At 47.8% G+C, this 18,031-nt stretch overlaps 2 protein-coding genes across 2 annotated transcripts; both read right to left on the bottom strand.

Moving 5' to 3' along the window:
- Window positions 1-1,245: 1,245 nt before the first annotated feature.
- Window positions 1,246-6,592, bottom strand: LOC103053841 (cathepsin S). Its single transcript, XM_007427920.3, has 8 exons — window positions 6,437-6,592; window positions 5,235-5,367; window positions 5,004-5,126; window positions 4,218-4,370; window positions 3,908-4,132; window positions 2,896-3,061; window positions 2,573-2,678; window positions 1,246-1,976 (listed from the first exon to the last, which is right to left on the bottom strand). Exons 1-8 carry the CDS (start codon window positions 6,442-6,444, stop codon window positions 1,877-1,879), a joined length of 1,014 nt encoding a protein of 337 aa, XP_007427982.2. The 5' UTR covers window positions 6,445-6,592; the 3' UTR covers window positions 1,246-1,876.
- Window positions 6,593-8,910: 2,318 nt separating this feature from the next.
- CTSK (cathepsin K) lies at window positions 8,911-16,774 on the bottom strand. Its single transcript, XM_007427919.4, has 8 exons — window positions 14,661-16,774; window positions 13,149-13,278; window positions 12,429-12,551; window positions 11,403-11,558; window positions 10,544-10,762; window positions 9,961-10,126; window positions 9,534-9,639; window positions 8,911-9,304 (listed from the first exon to the last, which is right to left on the bottom strand). Exons 2-8 carry the CDS (start codon window positions 13,275-13,277, stop codon window positions 9,205-9,207), a joined length of 999 nt encoding a protein of 332 aa, XP_007427981.2. The 5' UTR covers window position 13,278; window positions 14,661-16,774; the 3' UTR covers window positions 8,911-9,204.
- Between the last annotated feature and the right edge of the window lie 1,257 nt (window positions 16,775-18,031).

The following is an 18,031-nucleotide window of genomic DNA, read 5'->3' as shown; positions in this document are numbered from 1 at the left end:
GGAAAGGGGGAGAGAACGCACACCGTGAAGGGGAAAAATGGCCGCCTCGGGCTGTTTTCTCCCTTTTTCGCCTTTCCCGCCTTTTTCCCTCAGGCGGCCCAACAGTCCCCCCTCCCCCCACCCCTCGCTTTTCCCACCTTTTTTCAAAGCAGAGGCTGCTGCGGAGAGGAGCCCCAATGACATCATGTGGGATGACGTCATGGCACCTCTGACGTCATCTACCCACCCGTTGGGGATTCTCTTCCAACATGGAATCTCCTCATTTAGATAAATATATATTTGGGGGCAAGGGAGAACAATCGAATCCTCTGATGATGATGTTTAGCCTGTCTTTAAATTAATTTATTATTTATAACAATATATAAAGATTATTTATTATTCATTTAAATCTATTGGCCGGCCATCTCCAGTATTTATATTTAATAATGTATTTATTTATTTTATTAAATTTACATAGCCACCTATCTCACCTATATGACTCTTAATATAAATATTTAATGGTAATTTTAAAGGCATCCTTAAAAGCCAACCTTTGCCAACCATCCGCTTCTAGATGGGTTGGGACTACAAAGCCCATCTCCGCCCCAATCAGCATGCTCAATGGACTGGGGAGGATGGGTTGTTGCACCCCAGCACCCTCAGGAAGGGGAGGGAAAGAATAAAGACACTATGTTGGATTACAATGCCCATCATTCATGATGGGGGATAATGGTTAATATACCATTTTTTTCAGAGCTGGGGCAGAATTATGCTCCTTTCTAGCCCCTCTATTCTCTTTTTTCTTCCTTTCCTTGGTCAAAGGAACCACAAACCAACATTAAACCACCATGCAGTCAACAAACACATCAGCTGGGTTTTCCCATCACACCAAGCCACAGTTTCTTGAACGCTCTTAGAAAAAAACCTCCCAAATTGTGCCTCCCTGATTGGTGTGAACCCAATCCCTGGCTTGGAAGCCATGGTTTATGGCTTGGCGTGTCATGCCAACCCATCCCAACGTGGGCTTGTTCCGCAAATGATGATGAAGCAAACCATGGTTTAATGCAACATGGGGTCCTTTTTGCATGCCCCATGGGCAAGGGAAGGGAAATTGTGGCTCCATTAGAGTTTGTGAGCCCAAGTCAAGTGGGCACCCTTTCAAGTTTGGGAGGTGCTAAAAATGTCAGAATCCCGGTTTTGGGTGGCCGCCTGTTATCAACGGTAAGAAAGGAAAAATGAAAAAAAAAACCAGGTCTGCAGCACATTGCATTTAATCATCTTTAATATAGGCCAGGGTTTAATCTGGGTTTTGGAATGAAGTTTCAGCCAGGTTCAGAAAGGATCAAGCGTAAGTGGCAAGAAGAAAAGGCAGCGGCCGAAAAAATTCTTGCAAACGACGTCTCATTCTGTGCAATGGTTCTTTTCTTCCTTAAAGGAGACCGACGCGCAACTTGTCTGCGTCCAACTCTTTCCAGAACGAGAAGCCATCTTGCAAATGGCCGCGCTTTAAAGACGCCTTCGCTTTGCATCCCTGAATGCAAACTCTCGACGCTGCTTTTATTCCAACCCGTTTTCAGGCGGCCAGAATGGAAATCCTCGACAATTACCCGGCGCTCGTTGGCGGTTCAAAGCAGATTGGCAGACATTACCTTATTAACCGATTAAGCCTGGCGGTGCCCTTGGGATCGTTAGCAAATACCGAACTAAACCCAGATAAACCCTCGTTTGGGCTGCTTGTCTCAGATCTACCAGGTGGAGCCGAAGGAACCGAAGGATCTGGGTCTTGGCAATTAATCGCTCTTCCCAAATGCAACAGTTGGATTTATATATATATTTAAAAGCCTAAGATTAGATGCCTCAAGCGAAGAATATGTCCACTGCCAACTGGAGATGCCATCTAAATCAGCGGATACGAGCCGTAGCTGGCAATGCCGCAGCGATTCCCTTGATTTCTTGCAACTTTTATGTAGCCTTGATGGCCAAAATTGACTCCCCAACTGTTGGAATAAAGGACAACACGGGGGGGAAATAATTACTGTATGCTTTATGAACGAGACTTTCTCAAGCCCACGATTTCTCTGGCGTCTTTGGACGATTAGATGGTTTGATGGACAAGTGGCAAAAAATGGTTAAGAGGCCAATGGCGATCGAGCAACGAATGGTGGCCTCTTGCAAGCTGGGTTCTCACAACAACTACATTTTGGTTTAATGCCATGGGTGAACCTAGTCTGCATATCAGTGATGGGTAGGAAGTTACTTTATTTCCATGTATTTATTTTTAATAAGTAGTTTGGCTCTCCTTGTCTACTTGAGAAGCCCTTAAAACAGCTTATAAATCAACAAACCTATAAAAATATACGCCCCCTCAATTAAAATGCAGCTTTCCTTGGGCAAATGTGCATCGTGGATCATGCAGAATTTCCCTCCTGCTCCCTTGCAAGCAGACAAGAGCTACCAAATATTCAACTGTCCCTAAATTAAGTCCTGGGAATTATGCTTGTTAGTAGATATCTAAGACTAAAGCATCGTGAAACAGCTTTGCCCGGACATTCATCCTGGTTTGGCACCTGGGGCTGCCCAAGGACAGCCATACCTGTTCTTCACAAGCCAATAATCCATGCCGTTCTCCGTTCCGTATCCGATGACCAGGACGGCGTGATTTAAATGCTCAGCGGTGCATCTGGGATCATTGTAAACTCCTAGTAGTTGGAAAAGAGGTGGAATCACTTCTAGAAGCCTACGGGGAAGCCCGCACCCCAAACTCACAGAGCCAAGTCTTGCTCGTTTCGGTCAACGAAAATGCAGAAAAAAACCCACTCCTCTCTCCTCCTCCTTTACTACTAGCTTGTCTCCTTGCATGCAAGGAGGAAACATAGAGACAGGTTTCCTTTGGGTGTGTAAACATTAGGAACTCACCCTGCTTATACAGAAAGAATGTCGGCTGGTTTGCATTGATAGCAACTGACACGGGTCCAATTTTGGCTAGAGCATCTTTCAGGAACAGCTCACTTCTGGATGGAAGCAAAATATATCGAGAACAGGTCGCAGCTCGCTCAGCAGGATTATAGTGACATTGTCCATCCTGGGGGAAGCAGCGAGAAGATAAAACTGGTTTTCCTCCTGAGTAAAGCCACAGACTGGTGCTCCATTCAACCACATGGCTTCCTTCTTAAATAACCCTTATTTGATTTCCTTTTGAAAGCGTAGTGTTCTTGAGGTCTTAGGTAACGCTCTTTGGGAGATGCTAAAATTTATTGTTGGGACACGGGCCAGCTCAGCGACTTAAATGCAAGCTGCTTGGGGAGTCTTGAGAAAAACAAGATTTTAATCCAAGGAAACGCGCCTGAAATCATGGGAAGCATTGCTCCCATTGACGAGGGGTAAATCGTTTTTCAAAAGCAAAATGCAATTTTTAAAGTGGCGACACTGGATGGGAGAAATCTGCTAAAATAGCCCCGCTCACAGTTGACGGGTGGGTTAATTCGTTTGGTTATTCATTTTATTTTAGGACACAGCTGCAACTTCCTTTGCTTCAGATGGTGCAGGTGCCATCTTAATAGAGCAACGCTCCATTTCATGGGAGAGAAACAAGGAATGCCACCTTGAAGATGGGGCAGCTCCTCCTCCTTATTCCAAAGTATTCCACTTTTTTCCTAACGTGGGATGACTAGACAGAAGCCCCAACGGATCTTATGGCACAACCCTATAAATTTACTCTGAACCAAGTGGCAAAGCTCACCTGGGCGTATTTATACCTGCGTGCGTAGGATAGCAACGTTGCTTAACGAAGCCAGTGGAATGATTAAATGCGCCCGCCTTAGTTACAACACGCCCCACTCTTTGCAAGCCATCACGAAAGGAGGCAAAAAGAAGGGCAGAGTTTAGAGCAAGTTTGCCAACCGTCTTCTGCATCAAGAACCCCACAAACCTTGGCCGTATATGGGTAGGAAGCCTCCGAGTTGATACCGTGATTATCAATGATGTACTGGAAAGCAGCAGGCATGTAGCCTCCGTTACAACCGTGGTTTCCGTAGAAATTGGAGCAGTCGACCAGATTCTGCGGGCTGAGCGATACCAGCTTGCCGGTTCTGATTTTTAACTGAGCTTCCAGAGCACCAACCGCGCTAAAGGCCCAGCAAGCACCGCACGCATACTGAAAGGGAGAGATTGCAGAACCAGTTGCAGAAAATGTCCTGAACAGACCAACGTCTATTAAAAAAAGAAAAAATCCTTCTCACCTGGTTCTTCACATCTGTGACACATCCTTTATCCCTCCAGTCTACGGCATCAGGAAGACCGATGCCCGAGATTGATTTGTGCCACGTAGAATTTTGGTTCCACCAAGAGGGGATTTTCAAGCCTGTCAGCTGCGACATTACTTCCTCGTGGGTCTGCATAAAGGTCCCATATACGTTTATTAATTTAGCCCAAAGAAGAACGTTTAAAAGCTCGACGTCCTCCTCCTTTCACACAATACAGGATTGCGGCATTCTTGCATTTCATCCACCCCCAGAATAGGAGATCTGAAAGGGGACGTTGCTCTTTTGCTCTGCAGTTTCCAGTTGTGTGAATCGATCGAATCTTTATTATGGCCAAAGACCAGCCTAACCATCTGTGTGAAAGAGTCTACCCAAGGTGATCAACGTGCTCAGTGCATTCAGCGAAAATAGCTTTGTACTTCACTTTTGAATTTAAGAAAACAGACACCTTCCTTGTTTGGATACGAAATATAGTACCGGAGATTTTCCTTAGGGGAGAAAAGGGGGTTGCTAGCAACATAAAGAAGACAACATTTTTCAAATTGAATTAGCAGGGCTTGCATTTTTTCCCCCTGACTGCAGAAGTTTCGATCGCTGTGAAACACACCTGAATTTTTTTTTTTCTCCTCCTCAAGAAAATTCTCTTTAATCCTCATCAACCCCATTTTCAAAAATACGGCAGTACCATTTAGTTCTGTCCGTTGTGTAATATGCATAGTGACCAAGCATATTTAAATATACCTTCAATAAATCAATAATACTAACCATATCTCCTAAGTCATTCATGCCGAGTTCATAAGAATGCAGGCCCAGCGAATATTCGAGATTGTGGAGTGTGATAAGTTGTATGTTCTTTTCCCAATTCATTCGGCGCAGATCTTCCTGATTCTAAGAATTAAAGCAGAAGTTGCAATTACCCAAACCGGAAGACCTTGCTTATAAAAAGAATTATTTATGTTTCATTTATCTCCGGGAGCTACTGCTTAGCGGTCTCACCTTATTTTGATATTCTTTGCTGTGCTTTTTCTTCCATAGTTCCCAATGCTTGTTCAGCTGGGGGTCTTTGTGCCACTGTTCGGCAGACACAGCAGCCACGCAGAGTGTCAACAGCCAAGCATATAACTCCATCCTGTTGAGAGGTAGGATCATTGGCTAAGATGACTACTCGGATTTGAAATGACAATGTAAGCTTGAGAGAAGACTGGCTTCCAGCCACCACGGGTGTCCACAGCTAATATGAACCTAATGATGATCCATCATTGTCTGTGATCATCCTGGATTTCTTCTCACTCCAAGTCAGGGCACACCAGAAGAGCCATCATTTAATTCTCTCTTCCCAATCGCTAGGAAGGCACAGAGGAAGCCAACTTACTCAGTTTGAGTGAAGATTATTTATGTTGGCAAGAACATATCTTTCCCCAATGCAACGATGGTGTTCAGTTCAGAACTGGGTACAATCTTGAAGCAACAAGATCACGATCAACGTACGGAAGACATCCTACAACTCCCAACACCACTGCAATAAATCTACTCCAAAATATACTTTAGCAAAGTCATGACACCACCACAGGAGTCTTGTTTTGCCAAGAAATCAGGGAAGTCCACAATAAAAGTTATTGCCACACTTTTAACAGTATAGCTGTATTTGCTCACGGTGCAAGGGGGACAAAGAAATTAGAACGCTCCATGGAAGATGGAGAGATTACCCCACAAATAAGCAATATTTTTAATGACATGGAAAGGTTCTTATAAACCACATTTCTGTAAATCCTGGTGTCAGATTGGAGGATACCTTACTGAATTAGGCTGCTTGGAAAACATGTGAAGAGTCATGGAGCCCTCCTATCTCCAGTTTCTTAACCCTAATGTGCCTTTGCTAATTAAGGCCCTGCTCATATTTTACTTTTGCAAAAACAGATATGCTAAAAATAGGACATTAAGAGCAGGAATACGTGCATCATGTAAATCACTTATAAGTGAGAGTGTTTTGGCTATGATTTCCTGTTGGTAGCAAACCCCTCGTTCCCTGGCTTGATACATATGAAACACCCTGGGAAAAGATACCCACGTCATGATCCAGAGAACAGAGATTCGAACCTAAAAGTTAACATTGTTCCAAACACCCTTTTGTGGAAAAAGAAACTTTCTCCCTTTGTTAAAAGTGGGCGGTGCCAGGAAGAAAATGGCCTTGTACCTACCTGAACATCTTTCAGCTGGCAGGCTTTTCCGAACAGCAGTCATCCAACTTCTGACCCACTCAAAGCCCCAAAGAACTTCCTCCGGTCCGCAACCTCCCAGTTTGCTAGCTGAACGCCGTAGCTCAGCGAAGTAGCCGCACGCCAGTGCCCACAGGAGACAATCAATTTATTACACTTGTCACATGGGCCTCCCCCAAACAAGGAAACGGGCTGTGATTTTCACTTTCATTCTAAGCGTTAAGTAATCCGAGTCCTCCCTGTTCCTGCTTGCTGGATTTTCTGCCCATCTTTTAAGAATGCCAAGTTTTGCCCAGGCAGAGCAGACGATCTGCTTGCACGGAGGGGTGCATTTCACCCTGACATCCCAGATGAACATGCATTTGCCGGCCGGTGAGCATTATTACATGTTTCTCCCTCTCACTGCAAAACATTAACCCGTTTCAAACTGGCCTCAGAATAGACCTAGGCCAGACCCAAAGGCTAGGTGGAATCGAAGATGTTCTTCCATCAAGGATATTCTTTCTTCGATTTTGGTTTGGCTTATTTTTGTGGACTTAGCCCCTGTAAGTCGCAGTTTGCAGCTGGGTGTGTGGGGTGAACCTAACCCATCTTGGTTTATTTGATAAACTGCACTTAAGAGTTCAGCGCAATCGAGCCTTAGTCACTGGGGTGTGACGGGGACGGGCCCTTCCAAGCAACTGCCTCTATGAGATCCGGAGGAGAGCGGTTTGTCAAACCAACCTTGCTTCCAGCAAAATTGAAACAGGAGCTAAGAAGCTACAAATGTCCACACGCTCTTGGCCAAAGAGACTCATGGCCGGGTCATGTAAGAACCACCCAGAGACTACAATTGCCCCAGGCCTTTTTGCACACGCACGTGTTAGTCGGAATTCGCAGACTTTCCTTTATTCAGACATACGGCAGCTGGTCTTCTTTCAGTAAACACCAAAAAGAAGAACTGAAAGAGGGAGCAGCATTAACCAGATCCTCCCTCCAGCTGCAAAACCAAGAAACAAGGGGGACCTGGCTGTCATCTGGAGAACATCAAGATGGACCAATGCTCCATTTAAGGAGATCCTCCATGGGAACAGGTGCATTTAAGAGTCAGGTTGGGATCTTGGGGGGGAAAGCCGTCCTTAAAGCAAAAACATCTTATTTTAGAGATGATCACAGATAAAAGAACTCTTTCTTTGCATCTTGGGTAGCTTTTCATCTTTCCTGGGGTTCCTTTATACGTTTAATCATTTTGATGCCTGCTGCTGGACCTCCAAGCCGAGACTTGCTTCTCTGCCGCATCTTTTAACCCTCCATCCATCCCTTTCCTCCACACAAACCATCCATTGGGGAGTCGGAAGAGTTGCACGGGGGATTTTGATTGGGCTGCTGCCTGCCCTAGGATCTGAGTCGTGCCGCCGTGCCCCGAGATGATAATATTTCTGCTTTCCTTGAGCATGCCCTAAAACGCGCTTCCTAGCCGCATCTGGCTTACCAAAGTATCTTATTCTCCTTAATTCATCCCTGCCTCCTTTAATCCAAGATGCCAGCAGCTAGCCTAGTGTTTCTCCATCTTGGCCACTTTAAGAGCTATGCTGGCTGGGGAATTCTGGGAGTTGCAGTCCATCCCTCTTAAAGTGGCCAAGATGGAGAAACATCGAGCTAGACCATTCATTCCACTCTTGTTCGTCTGAAAAGGGGCTACCAGATTCCTGATGCTGGGACTCCCACAGCTCTCCTCCTACAGTCCAACATATTGCAATGATACCAGCAGCTAAAAGGGGGTGAATCATCACACTTTTTTCCCCATTCCTCCCTCCCTTCCTGAAAAGTCAGTCTCCCTTTGTGTGTGGGTAACGAGAAGATTATACCCAGGCACAGGAGAAAAAAGCAATTAAAAGTATTTCACTAAACTTTCTGGCCCTTGCCAATATCTCGCTTTTAAATACATTCTGTAGCTATTTGGACAATGCACTTATTCAGGGCAAAACTTCTTTGTTTGCACAGTTGAAGGCAGGTCTGTAAAAGCTGTTCCTGTTTCTTAGGGGGCAAAGGACTCATCCGTGTTCCGGGACCAATAATTCCTTCTCCACATAATAACTTCCACAGCCTGTCTGGGAAACAGGCTTCCTCTTTCTCTGCTAAGAGGAGTGTGGCCCCAAGGCTGGCCTTCTTTGCTGCTCCCCCCAACTTCTAGCAGGGATCAAGATACAGGATTCACAGGAAGAGGACAATCTGACACCCAAATTGTGCAGCCCCGAACCCAGTTCCACCAAGAGGCTGGCACCCACCCATTCAACCCAATTTGCAACAGCAGATCTTACGAGAAATGGTGGGCAGGTGAAAGAGAACATCCTGAGCTTAAGGATTCTCCTATACCCTCCTCAAACAATGGATGAAAAGAGACAGCAATGCCCCTAAATCCCTCCCTCTCCCTCCAAGATGCATCTCGATTCTCACTTTGGAAGCCAAACAAAAACTTCAAGACCAAAGTCTTTTTATATTTGTGTTGTTTTACATCTGGGTTTTTCTATTCGCCTTTAAGGCAAGGTTACGCCTCCTAGGAACGCATTTCTCCAGCTTGGGCAGAGAACAAACGCAGCGACATTTTGTGTAAAAAAACCCGGAAGGAAATGTTTTTAATACGTTCTCAGCACCGCCTACGAAGCAAAATGGCTGTCTTCTGCGTCACCGGTCCTTCTCGTCAGCTCGGGAATCCAGCCGTTGGCCGACAAAGGAACAGGAGGATCTCGCACGGATCTGGCCGGCGTAGCTCACATCTTTGGGAAGCTGGCCAAGTTGGCAATTCCACAGGCGTTGTCCATATTCCGGGCCATGAGGACGTAGCCCTTGTCACCCCATTCTTCCCCCCAACTGTGGGAAAAACAGGGTTAGAATTAGAAATCTCCACTGCGCTTCTCCATTCGGTCACCCGACTTCATGGTGGAAAGTTCAGCGGCTTCAAAATGCCAGTAAACGCCACTTCCCTCATCTGCAGAGTTTGCTGAATAATTTTTCCAGGAAGAACTCAACAGGCTGCTCTGGGTTTTGTGCCCCAGAATATGATTTCTCACATCAAGCTGGGGGGAAAAAGGAGCGGTACCTGTTTTTCACGATCCAGTGCTTGGTGCCCTTTTGGGTTCCATAACCCACTGCCAGGACGGCATGATTGATGTTGCCAGCGTTGCAGTTTTCATCGTAATACACACCTGGGAAAATCAGAAAGAGAAGTTCTAGAGAAGCCAAATTCCTTTTTCCTGCTGTTTCTTCTGCCAGGTCACGATCTTCCTTGGCGTGGGGTGAGATAAGGCTCCCTTTCTCAAACGCCAATGAATGAAGGCCCTTGGGTGGCACAGAAGAACATGGACAGAAGGATGTGGAAGGTTTCGGGGGGCAAGTGAAGCAAAATGAAACCTACAGAAAATACTCCACTGATGCAAGAGAAGATCGTTCCAACGTGGCTTCCCGTGTCCCAACTGCGCAGGACGGCTTCCCCGTCTCACCCCGCCCTTGCGTCCTTCCTGACTCACCTCGGCTGTAGAACTGGAAGGAGGACAGACTGGCATCGATGCCCACAGATACGGGGCCGATCCGGGCTACGGCCCTTTTCAGAGCCCGCTCGTTTCCTTCCGGGATCTCTCTGAAACCGCGGCACTTGGCGGCCTTGCCAGTGGGGTTGTACATGCAATTTTCATCCTACCAAGTGGGAAACAGGGTGGATTTGCACGTCAGCTCTTCTTTCCCCTATAAACAAATACTCTCTGGCCCCAAACTCTGCGTCTTTCATGCCCTTCAGGTCTCCTGGCTCTGGCAAGTTCCCTCTCCCAGGCAAACGCTCTCCTCACCGAGTGCCCTCCAAGCCGTTTCTCCAGCTCCCCAAATCTTCCACCAGCATATTCCATTCACGAGGATGACCGGAGTGTCGCTCAGCCCATTGGCGTCTGGACAGTCTCCATCAAAACCCCGGGCCGCCCCCATTATTTGTCCTATTTGCCACAATTGAGCAACGCGCCACCGACGTTTTAATTGGAATGTTTTATCTGCGGCTGCGAGCCACAAAACAAGAGGAACTTTGAACAGCTACGTTGGCTAAAATGGGAGGAAGGACCATACCTGGCCAATGTAGGGGTACGAATCATCCGAATCGATACCCCGGTTCTCCTTCACGTACTCAAAGGCGTTGGTCATGTATCCCCCACCGCAGCCGCTGTTGCTGGTGACGCAGTCAACGAGGTTTTGAGGGCTGAGGTTCAGCACTTTGCCCGTCTTCTTCTTCAGCTGCCCCTCTAAAGCGCCAACCGAGCTAAACGCCCAGCAAGAGCCGCACTGGCCCTGCCAACAGAAGAAGAACAGCTGCCAAACTCTGGGGGTAAATTCTGCACCTTCTTTCTTTACCTGGGGGCAGGTTTGGGGTTTTTGTTTTCATGAGCACCAAGCAGCAGGATTGGTCTTCGGTGGTGCCGCAGCTAAGAAAGCCATCTGCAAAAGGCGGGGAATCTCTTCGAAAGGTTGGGGAAATTTTATCCTTTCCCCTGCTAGGAGCAAACCATTTTAAATACGCAGGTCATGGAATTTGCTCCCCGTCCTCCTCCTGACCCCTCGCTGCATCTCGCTCTCCTTGCCTAAACTGCCCGCTCACTTCTTAGAAGTTTATGTTTATTTTACTTCCCTTCTGCCAGGCATATAGGACGCTCCTGCCACGTCTGCAGCTGGATCCTTTGCCCTCCAAGGAATTCCTGATCGCCTGTGATGTCCAGGAGGAGTTCTCATACATGTATCGGTTGCAAAAAGGGAGCCTGGTTCCGATTTTAACTCACTGCTTTGGCGAGCAGGTATGGGGCTCCGTGAATTAAGCACTAGCAACGGCCCACCCCAGGAAGGTTTACGTGAACAAGGGAATAAAGCCCCAGAGATACACCGGAAGGTTCATCCAACCAGCAGCTGCCCGTGAAAAGAACGAGAGAGGCATTACCTGGTTTTTGACCGGGGTTACGTAGCCCTTTTTCCGGTAATCCACAGCATCGGGGACCCGCTTCTCCCAGTCAGGTGTGTAAAGAGTCTCATTATTTTGGGAACGCGAAGGAGGGACTTTCAGGCCAGTCATTTTCTGCACGACCTCCTCGCTGGTCTGCAGAAGAGGAAGAGAGAGAAATGGGAACATGGTTAGGCAGAATATTGGATGCTAAGCTCCCATTTCCCCTTGATAAAGCAGGGAAATTCTGCTCATTGAATTTCTTGAATGCACTTTATCAACTTCTCCAAATTGTTCCCTAAGCGTCCATAGATCCCATCACCGGGCAGCCTCCAGTTGGAGAAGGCCACCAGAGAGGACAACTGCACCCACATCTGAGTTCCTAAAACAACGCAAAGGGCAGTTGTTCTGAAGACCCCTGGTCTGTATTTGTGGGGGTCTGTTTAATGCTTTCCTACGGTTGGATGACGAGGGAGAAGATGTGCCTAGAGAGAGAGGCAGCAAATGCAAATGAAGAGACCAAAACTTGGAGATGGCAATTGTAACATATCAGAACGTGCTGGACAGAAAGTATAGTTTTAACATGTTGTGTGAGTCACTGCTTGGGAAACGCTGCCCTGAACGCACGATACCATCGATGCCAAATGAGAGCAAATGCATTTTGGAAAAAAAGAAAGAAAGAAAGAAAGAAAAGTCATTTGCTTCGAAATCGGCTCGGACCTCGCAACCGGAAAATAGGAAAGTATTGTGGATTTTCCATGGCGATGTTATTCAGCGCTGAATTACACAGGAACTCCCGCTCTGGATTTGAAGCAAGAGGTGATATGCCCAGGTAAGGTGGACTCTTTTCAGAGCATCCGTGAACCTGGTTCCTTCTTGCATGCAGCTAGCAGAGGAAAAAGGCAGTGAAACCGCCAACCCCAGTTCTGCACAAGGGCTTCATTTTAGATCAGCATCGTACCGTTGAGCAAACCCCATTCCCCCCCCCCATTTTGATTATTTAACAGAGGAATGGTTGCCTCTTACCATGTCCCCCAGGTGGTTCATAGCCAGCTCGAACGTGTGTCTTCCCAGAGAGAATTCCAGGTTATGGATGTTGATGTATTTCAGGTTCTTCTCCCAAACGACCCTTCGGGAAACTTCTTCCATCTGTAAGATGCCCAGGCAAAGATTAGGTTCAGAGATGCAACCTCCGTCCCCGTGGTAAAACAAGGATGAAAACCCCAAATATTCTTCTGCTTGCTCAATAGTTTGTGCCACACCTTTTACGGGCAGAAATACCAGCCTGGCGACAGATTTGATCTACAGCACTTCTCTAAAGTCGACTGGGCAAGAGTTGGCAGAACACCTCCAACTGCTGTTTTCCTTCCCCTGGCAGTTCCATAAATCAGATTTCTTCGTCAGACGGGATCCCCTGAGATTTCAGGCAGGGATCTTCTCCAAGCCCGGAAAAGGATGCTAAGAATTTTACCTGGACTTTCGGCCTGCAGCGCACCTACGCTGCTCCGTTACAGCCTTTCGTCTAAAGGCGAACTAAGAGTCTAGTCCTCATCATTTTGAATTATAGGACCTTGGGGTTGAATAGGAAATCAGGTCTAGCTCCTGGGCTGAGCGCTGCCGTCTGCCAGCTTAGATGTCACAGAGAAGCCGTTAGCAAGTCTTGGACGCAACAGGACAGAATTTGGACTTCTTGGTGCAATCAGAGGCTTCGCGCCTAACCGAGAGCCCTGGGCTCTGTGTCCTTACCTTGCCATTGTATTCCTTCTTGTGGGTTTTCTTCCAAAGCTCCCACTGAGAGTCTAGCGTTTGGTCCGGAGATGACGCCACCACCGCCACGTTTGCCACTGTGGCCAGCAGAAGGATGGCTGACTGCATTCTGGGGGATACCACGGAAAAGTTCAGTGATCGTGCCCACCCCGGTTTACCGGACCAGCCCTAAGGCTGAGGGGGGTGAGCCACCAGTCAAATGCAAAGTCACAGAACCACTTAATGCACGTGGAGCCAAAGCCAGGATCACAGAAGCAGGGGCAAGAGGGGGCAGACCCTGCATGCCAACTTCCTGGGTTGATTTGGGGCTAGGTCTAGCCTAGCCTAATTCCTTCCCCAAACTCTCCGGCTCCCAACGTCCCTCCCCAGTGTCTAAAGAGGGGGAAATTCTCTTGGGAAAAAAGCAAGAGGCTACGTTGCCCAAAGGGACACAGAGTGATTTAGGTGACATGTCTCAATGGCATCGAGTTTCCTAGATCCTGTTGAAAGCTCCCATTGGGGCATCTCGCCCCTCCCACCTTCTCCCCCCACCTCCCCCAAATCCTTTCTTTCAAAAGCAGCAACCCAGCTGGTTCCTGTTAGGGGAGATGCTTCGCCATTTTCAGCAAAACAGACATCCGTCTGCCAAGTCAGCCGAAGAGAAATGTCAGCCCCGAATTAGAGGCCAGAAATCAAGCTGTTGTCTGCGGATTTACCGCAAAGGGGGTAGGCTGACGGACAAGAGGGTCGCTTTCCTGACCTCAAATGAAATGGCTCCTCCCGTCTCCTCTTCTCCAAACTTTCAACGGTGGCAAAGGGTTTCCCAGTGTCACGTGAAAGATCACTTTTCCCCCCTTCTAAAAGAATGAAAACTCGGCTGGCGCCAAAGTGGAATGGAGACCGGAACGCCTCCGAGCGCAGTCCGACATAATTAGGAATTGAGAAAAGCGGTTCTCGCGCATCTCAAAGGATGCAACGCTGCAGAGCCTTTGGACCTCTGGTGTACGCCCGTTTTTAGATCATAATTTAAAAGTTCTGCAACTTCTGCAGGGGACTCCACGTCGGCCCCACAGGAGGAGGATGCTGGGTGGGGGGAGACCGGATGAATGCATTCCTCTGGACCTGTGTCCCAAATGGACTTTAGGAGCCGGCCAGGGATTGCCACCTGGCTGCAAGAACACCAAGGACCGGATCAACCCACACAAGATCTGGTTTGTGTTTGGGGGGCTGAGAGAGACTAAAAATGACAGACAGCCCACCTGGCCTCAAGCACGCTGTGCACTGAATGGCCTTAAATGGCGTTCCCAGGGGTCCCACCCGCTTGGATAACTCAGCAGGACCCCCAGCAGCTAACACTGTGGCTTGGAGTGGCGAGGGTGATGAATCTGGAAGCTGTGCCCGAGGAAGACTTCCCCACCCTCGAGAAAACACCCGACTCCGAAACCCACACCCTCCTTACCATACGTGCCCCAGGCGCTGATCTTTCCTCGGCAAAAAGGAGACCCCACTCACCTGAGAGTCAAAAAGCAAGGGTTAGCCGTTGCAGCAGATGATCCCCCTTGAGCGGTCAGCCCGAGAACAGGACGAATCCTAGCTGGTGGTTTGTTTTTATGCTGGGCTGGTTTTTGGGCGGGGGGGTGGGGAAGTTTAGCAGACGATGGAAAATCTGCAGCGCTGATCTCATGCGAATTACACTCAGATCGGTGACCTAGGCGGTGAGAAAGACGGCCAGGAAGGGGCACGCGGAGAGCTCTTTTGGGGAAGGGCTCAGCTCCCTCACATGATCCCTTGGCAAAATCACATCAGGCTGTTTCAGAGAGAACCGCGGTGGGGGGGAGGAATCCGCCTTTGCAGACCTCCCATCCGACAGCTAGCCGGATGCTCCACGTTTACAGACCAGACTTTGCTCTTTGCGCACCGTTGGTTCAGGAAACCCAACAGCTTGTCCGACCTGTTACCGTTGCAAAGAACGTGAAAGGAGGGCAGGACGTTGCCAACTCAAGAACTGAGGCGTCCCAAGATGTAAAACAACACCGTTTCCCACACTGGCAAGATCACCTTTCTTCTTACAAAATTGCAAGACTTTTTAAATCAGGTCTGATGCGCATCTATGATGGCTCAGCGTTATATGTGTACCAAGCTGACAAATCCTGCTTTAAGCACCACTTTTGAGGAGGGGAGAAGGGGCCTTTTCATTTCTCTTCTGAACCTCGGTTTGCTTTTGAACTTCTGTTCAAATGCTGTCTAAGATGCTTCGAGGACATCCTTATTTGATCTCTGTTTCAATAATTTCTCCCTTATTACACGCCAGTTTCATCAGTTCCGTTCTTCAGGGCTCTAAATAAAACCCGAGAGATGTTGGTTTCTCCCCACTGCCCACGTTTTGGATTAGATAACAGAGCGCATGGGGCTTTGCTCCTCAAGTTCTATGGCCTGCAGAATTTGAAGGGCAAAGACCACCATTCAGTTTGACTTGCGGAAAAGTGTATTTCTCGTGTACTTTTCTAGGGGAGAATAAAGGATGGGATTTCCAGAGAAGAAAAGATTCACAGCTCCTCACGCGATACAGCCCGGGACCCAAAAGTTATTTCATTTCTTGCTAGGTTGAGAAGAAACGTGGTTTTGGTTTGTTCTGTTGTGCTGCTTCAGGAACTCATGTGATGGGGAGAGCGTGATCTGGCTGTGTGCGATGCCAGGTGCAGAATAAAATGCAGAACTGATTCAGTTGCTTAGGCCCAGCTTTCATTTGCCCAACAGGATCTTGAAATAAACCTACAAACCTCAGCGCAGATGCCAAGGATAGGATTCTACAGTTCTCTTTCCTTTTCTTCTTGCAAATGTTGTGTTAACAACCTAGGCAACATCGTCAGCGCTTGGACACAAGGCAGTGGGGTTTGCTGAGTTTTGCTGCGTGGCAGCTGGTCCTACTCGCCTTGATCAGGGTTTGGGGTCTATGGGTTGGGAAATAAATGTTCTTCTTGACTTCTAACTACCAGCTGATGGTAGGAGGGAGACACTGTTGATGGTCCGGTTTGTGGATTAAAAAGACCTTCAGCTCTACACAGCAAGGTCTGCGCTTCTTCCGGGTAGCTGTAACTCCAATGAAAAAGTCATTTTGTTCCCTTCAAATCTGAGCAAGTCTTGCCCTCATTCCCATTTACACACAAGATCAGGTCTGCGGATTGAAACCTCTCCAACCTCAGAAGGAATTTGGAACGACTTTAGCCGCTCTTCGACATTTCCAAAATGCTAGCAGCCGCGTTAAATCTTTTGCAGGAAAAGCAAGGAACAAATTTGCACTCCTCTCTTGTTCCGTGTCTTGAATGACCTGGAGTTTAAAGACATAAAAAGGATGCTGCTGTTGTTGGCTTTCAGGGTGACCCAGGATCCGGAGATGTTTTTCCTACGATGACTCAGGAGGCTGAGAAAACTTAAAAAGGAAAAATCATGATGGGGAAGAAAAAAAGTTAAGTAAAAACATGTGACAAAGTCATGCGGTTCTGACTTCTTCAGGACGAAGACTTAGTTCATGAAACCCATTTCTAGAAAACAGCAATTTCTGACACAGGAGAAGTGCAAGAGATCTGGATGTAATTGGGGGTGGGGGGCGAGGTTGCCAAAGGCTTCTGCTCTTGTTCATCAGCTGAACCAAAAGTCTTCCAAGAAGGCATTTCTCCAAACGGATTTTGAATCATAGCCAGTTTACCCTTTTCAGGCAGAGGACTCAAGCCAGAAATACATTTACAATCATCAGATGGAGAGTTTAATCAGAAACAGTCGGTCACGCGGCCTATTTTTTTCCCCCCTTCTAGATATTCTGCGAATGCAAACAGTGCAATTTTTCCCCAACGTGATTCTCGTTCCCGGCTGATGAAAAGTCGATCCTTTTTGCAGGCCGCGCAGGTGAGCCCTTCCCATGAGTCGAAGAACCGCATCTACAAAGAGAGTGCCCCAGAACGTGCCCACGTGCCCCCAAACCCGCTGGCTTCCTGATCCCAGGACAGGCTTCCTACAAAACAGGCTGTAACCGACACCCTTCAAGGTCATGAGACGAGGCAACAACCATCGGCTTGCTGAGTCTTTCGAATGGGAAGAGATGATTGCACGGGGTGGAAGACTTAACCCGTGGCAGTGAGAGGTAGGAAAGCCCCCCGCACGCAGTGCAGTCTATCTTTAAACGTAAGTTGCAACAAGGCTCTAGTGGAGTGGCAGACAGCATGTTCTGCTTGCATGAGACAGCCAGGGAAGACGCCCTCCCCTTAGACGCTTTCGAAAAACGAGACTAGCCCTGTTGGGCTTGGCAAACTTCTCTATCCGCAGCATTCTGCCTCATTAGGAACACGGGGAGGGGGCAATTTAGCCCCCACGCTAACTGCCAATGGGTATTTCCTCCAATAGATCAGTGTTGTCCAAACTTGGCCACTTTAAGAAGGGTGGACTTCAACTCCCAGAATTCCCCAGCCAGCAGGTTAGTCCACCCTTCTTAAAGGGGTTGAGGTTGAGAAACGCTGATCTAAGCCAATGGCCGACGTTGCCTTTGCAGCAGAACAGCTTGGAAAAATAAATGAGGTAATGGACAGAGGAGGCAACCTTTGGCCTCCACTCAAGCTGCCACCCGCAAATTAAGACACCTATTGAACAAAACACAATTAATTCAGGTGTGTGCACGTACACCCACCCACCTACGTATATAAGAACTTGGGGAGATAAAAGCTGCTTTTCTTCCAATTTTTACAGCTCCGAGATGGGAACCTTTAAGAAGTGTGAACTTCAACTCCCAGGATTCCCCCAGCCGGCCAAGTCTGATAAACCCTGGCTTAAGGAAGAAGTGGAACCTGGAGAGATGGTTGGGCTACGAGGGCAGGGAGCCCCCAACAGACCTT

The sequence above is a fragment of the Python bivittatus genome, unplaced genomic scaffold, assembly GCF_059951505.1.
Source record: "Python bivittatus isolate LINGU-HERP-01145 unplaced genomic scaffold, Pbiv_v1 ctg000180_np1212, whole genome shotgun sequence".
Taxonomy (NCBI): Eukaryota; Metazoa; Chordata; class Lepidosauria; order Squamata; family Pythonidae; genus Python; species Python bivittatus.
Note: the sequence above shows the minus strand (reverse complement) of the source record. Positions and strands in the feature narration are given on the sequence as shown.

What these genes read in the sequence shown, in the direction of transcription:
- LOC103053841 (XM_007427920.3), bottom strand. An exon ending in TGAATGACTTAGGAGATATG is followed by an intron (nt 4,371 to 5,003) that starts GTTAGTATTATT and finishes ACCTTTATGCAG; the next exon opens with ACCCACGAGGAAGTAATGTC. An exon ending in CCTACCCATATACGGCCAAG is followed by an intron (nt 3,062 to 3,907) that starts GTTTGTGGGGTT and finishes TGCTTCCCCCAG; the next exon opens with GATGGACAATGTCACTATAA.
- CTSK (XM_007427919.4), bottom strand. Translation starts at nt 13,277, where the DNA reads ATGCAGTCAGCCATCCTTCTGCTGGCCACAGTGGCAAACGTGGCGGTG. An exon ending in TAACCCCGGTCAAAAACCAG is followed by an intron (nt 10,763 to 11,402) that starts GTAATGCCTCTC and finishes TTCTGTTGGCAG; the next exon opens with GGCCAGTGCGGCTCTTGCTG. An exon ending in CACTGGATCGTGAAAAACAG is followed by an intron (nt 9,305 to 9,533) that starts GTACCGCTCCTT and finishes TTTTTCCCACAG; the next exon opens with TTGGGGGGAAGAATGGGGTG.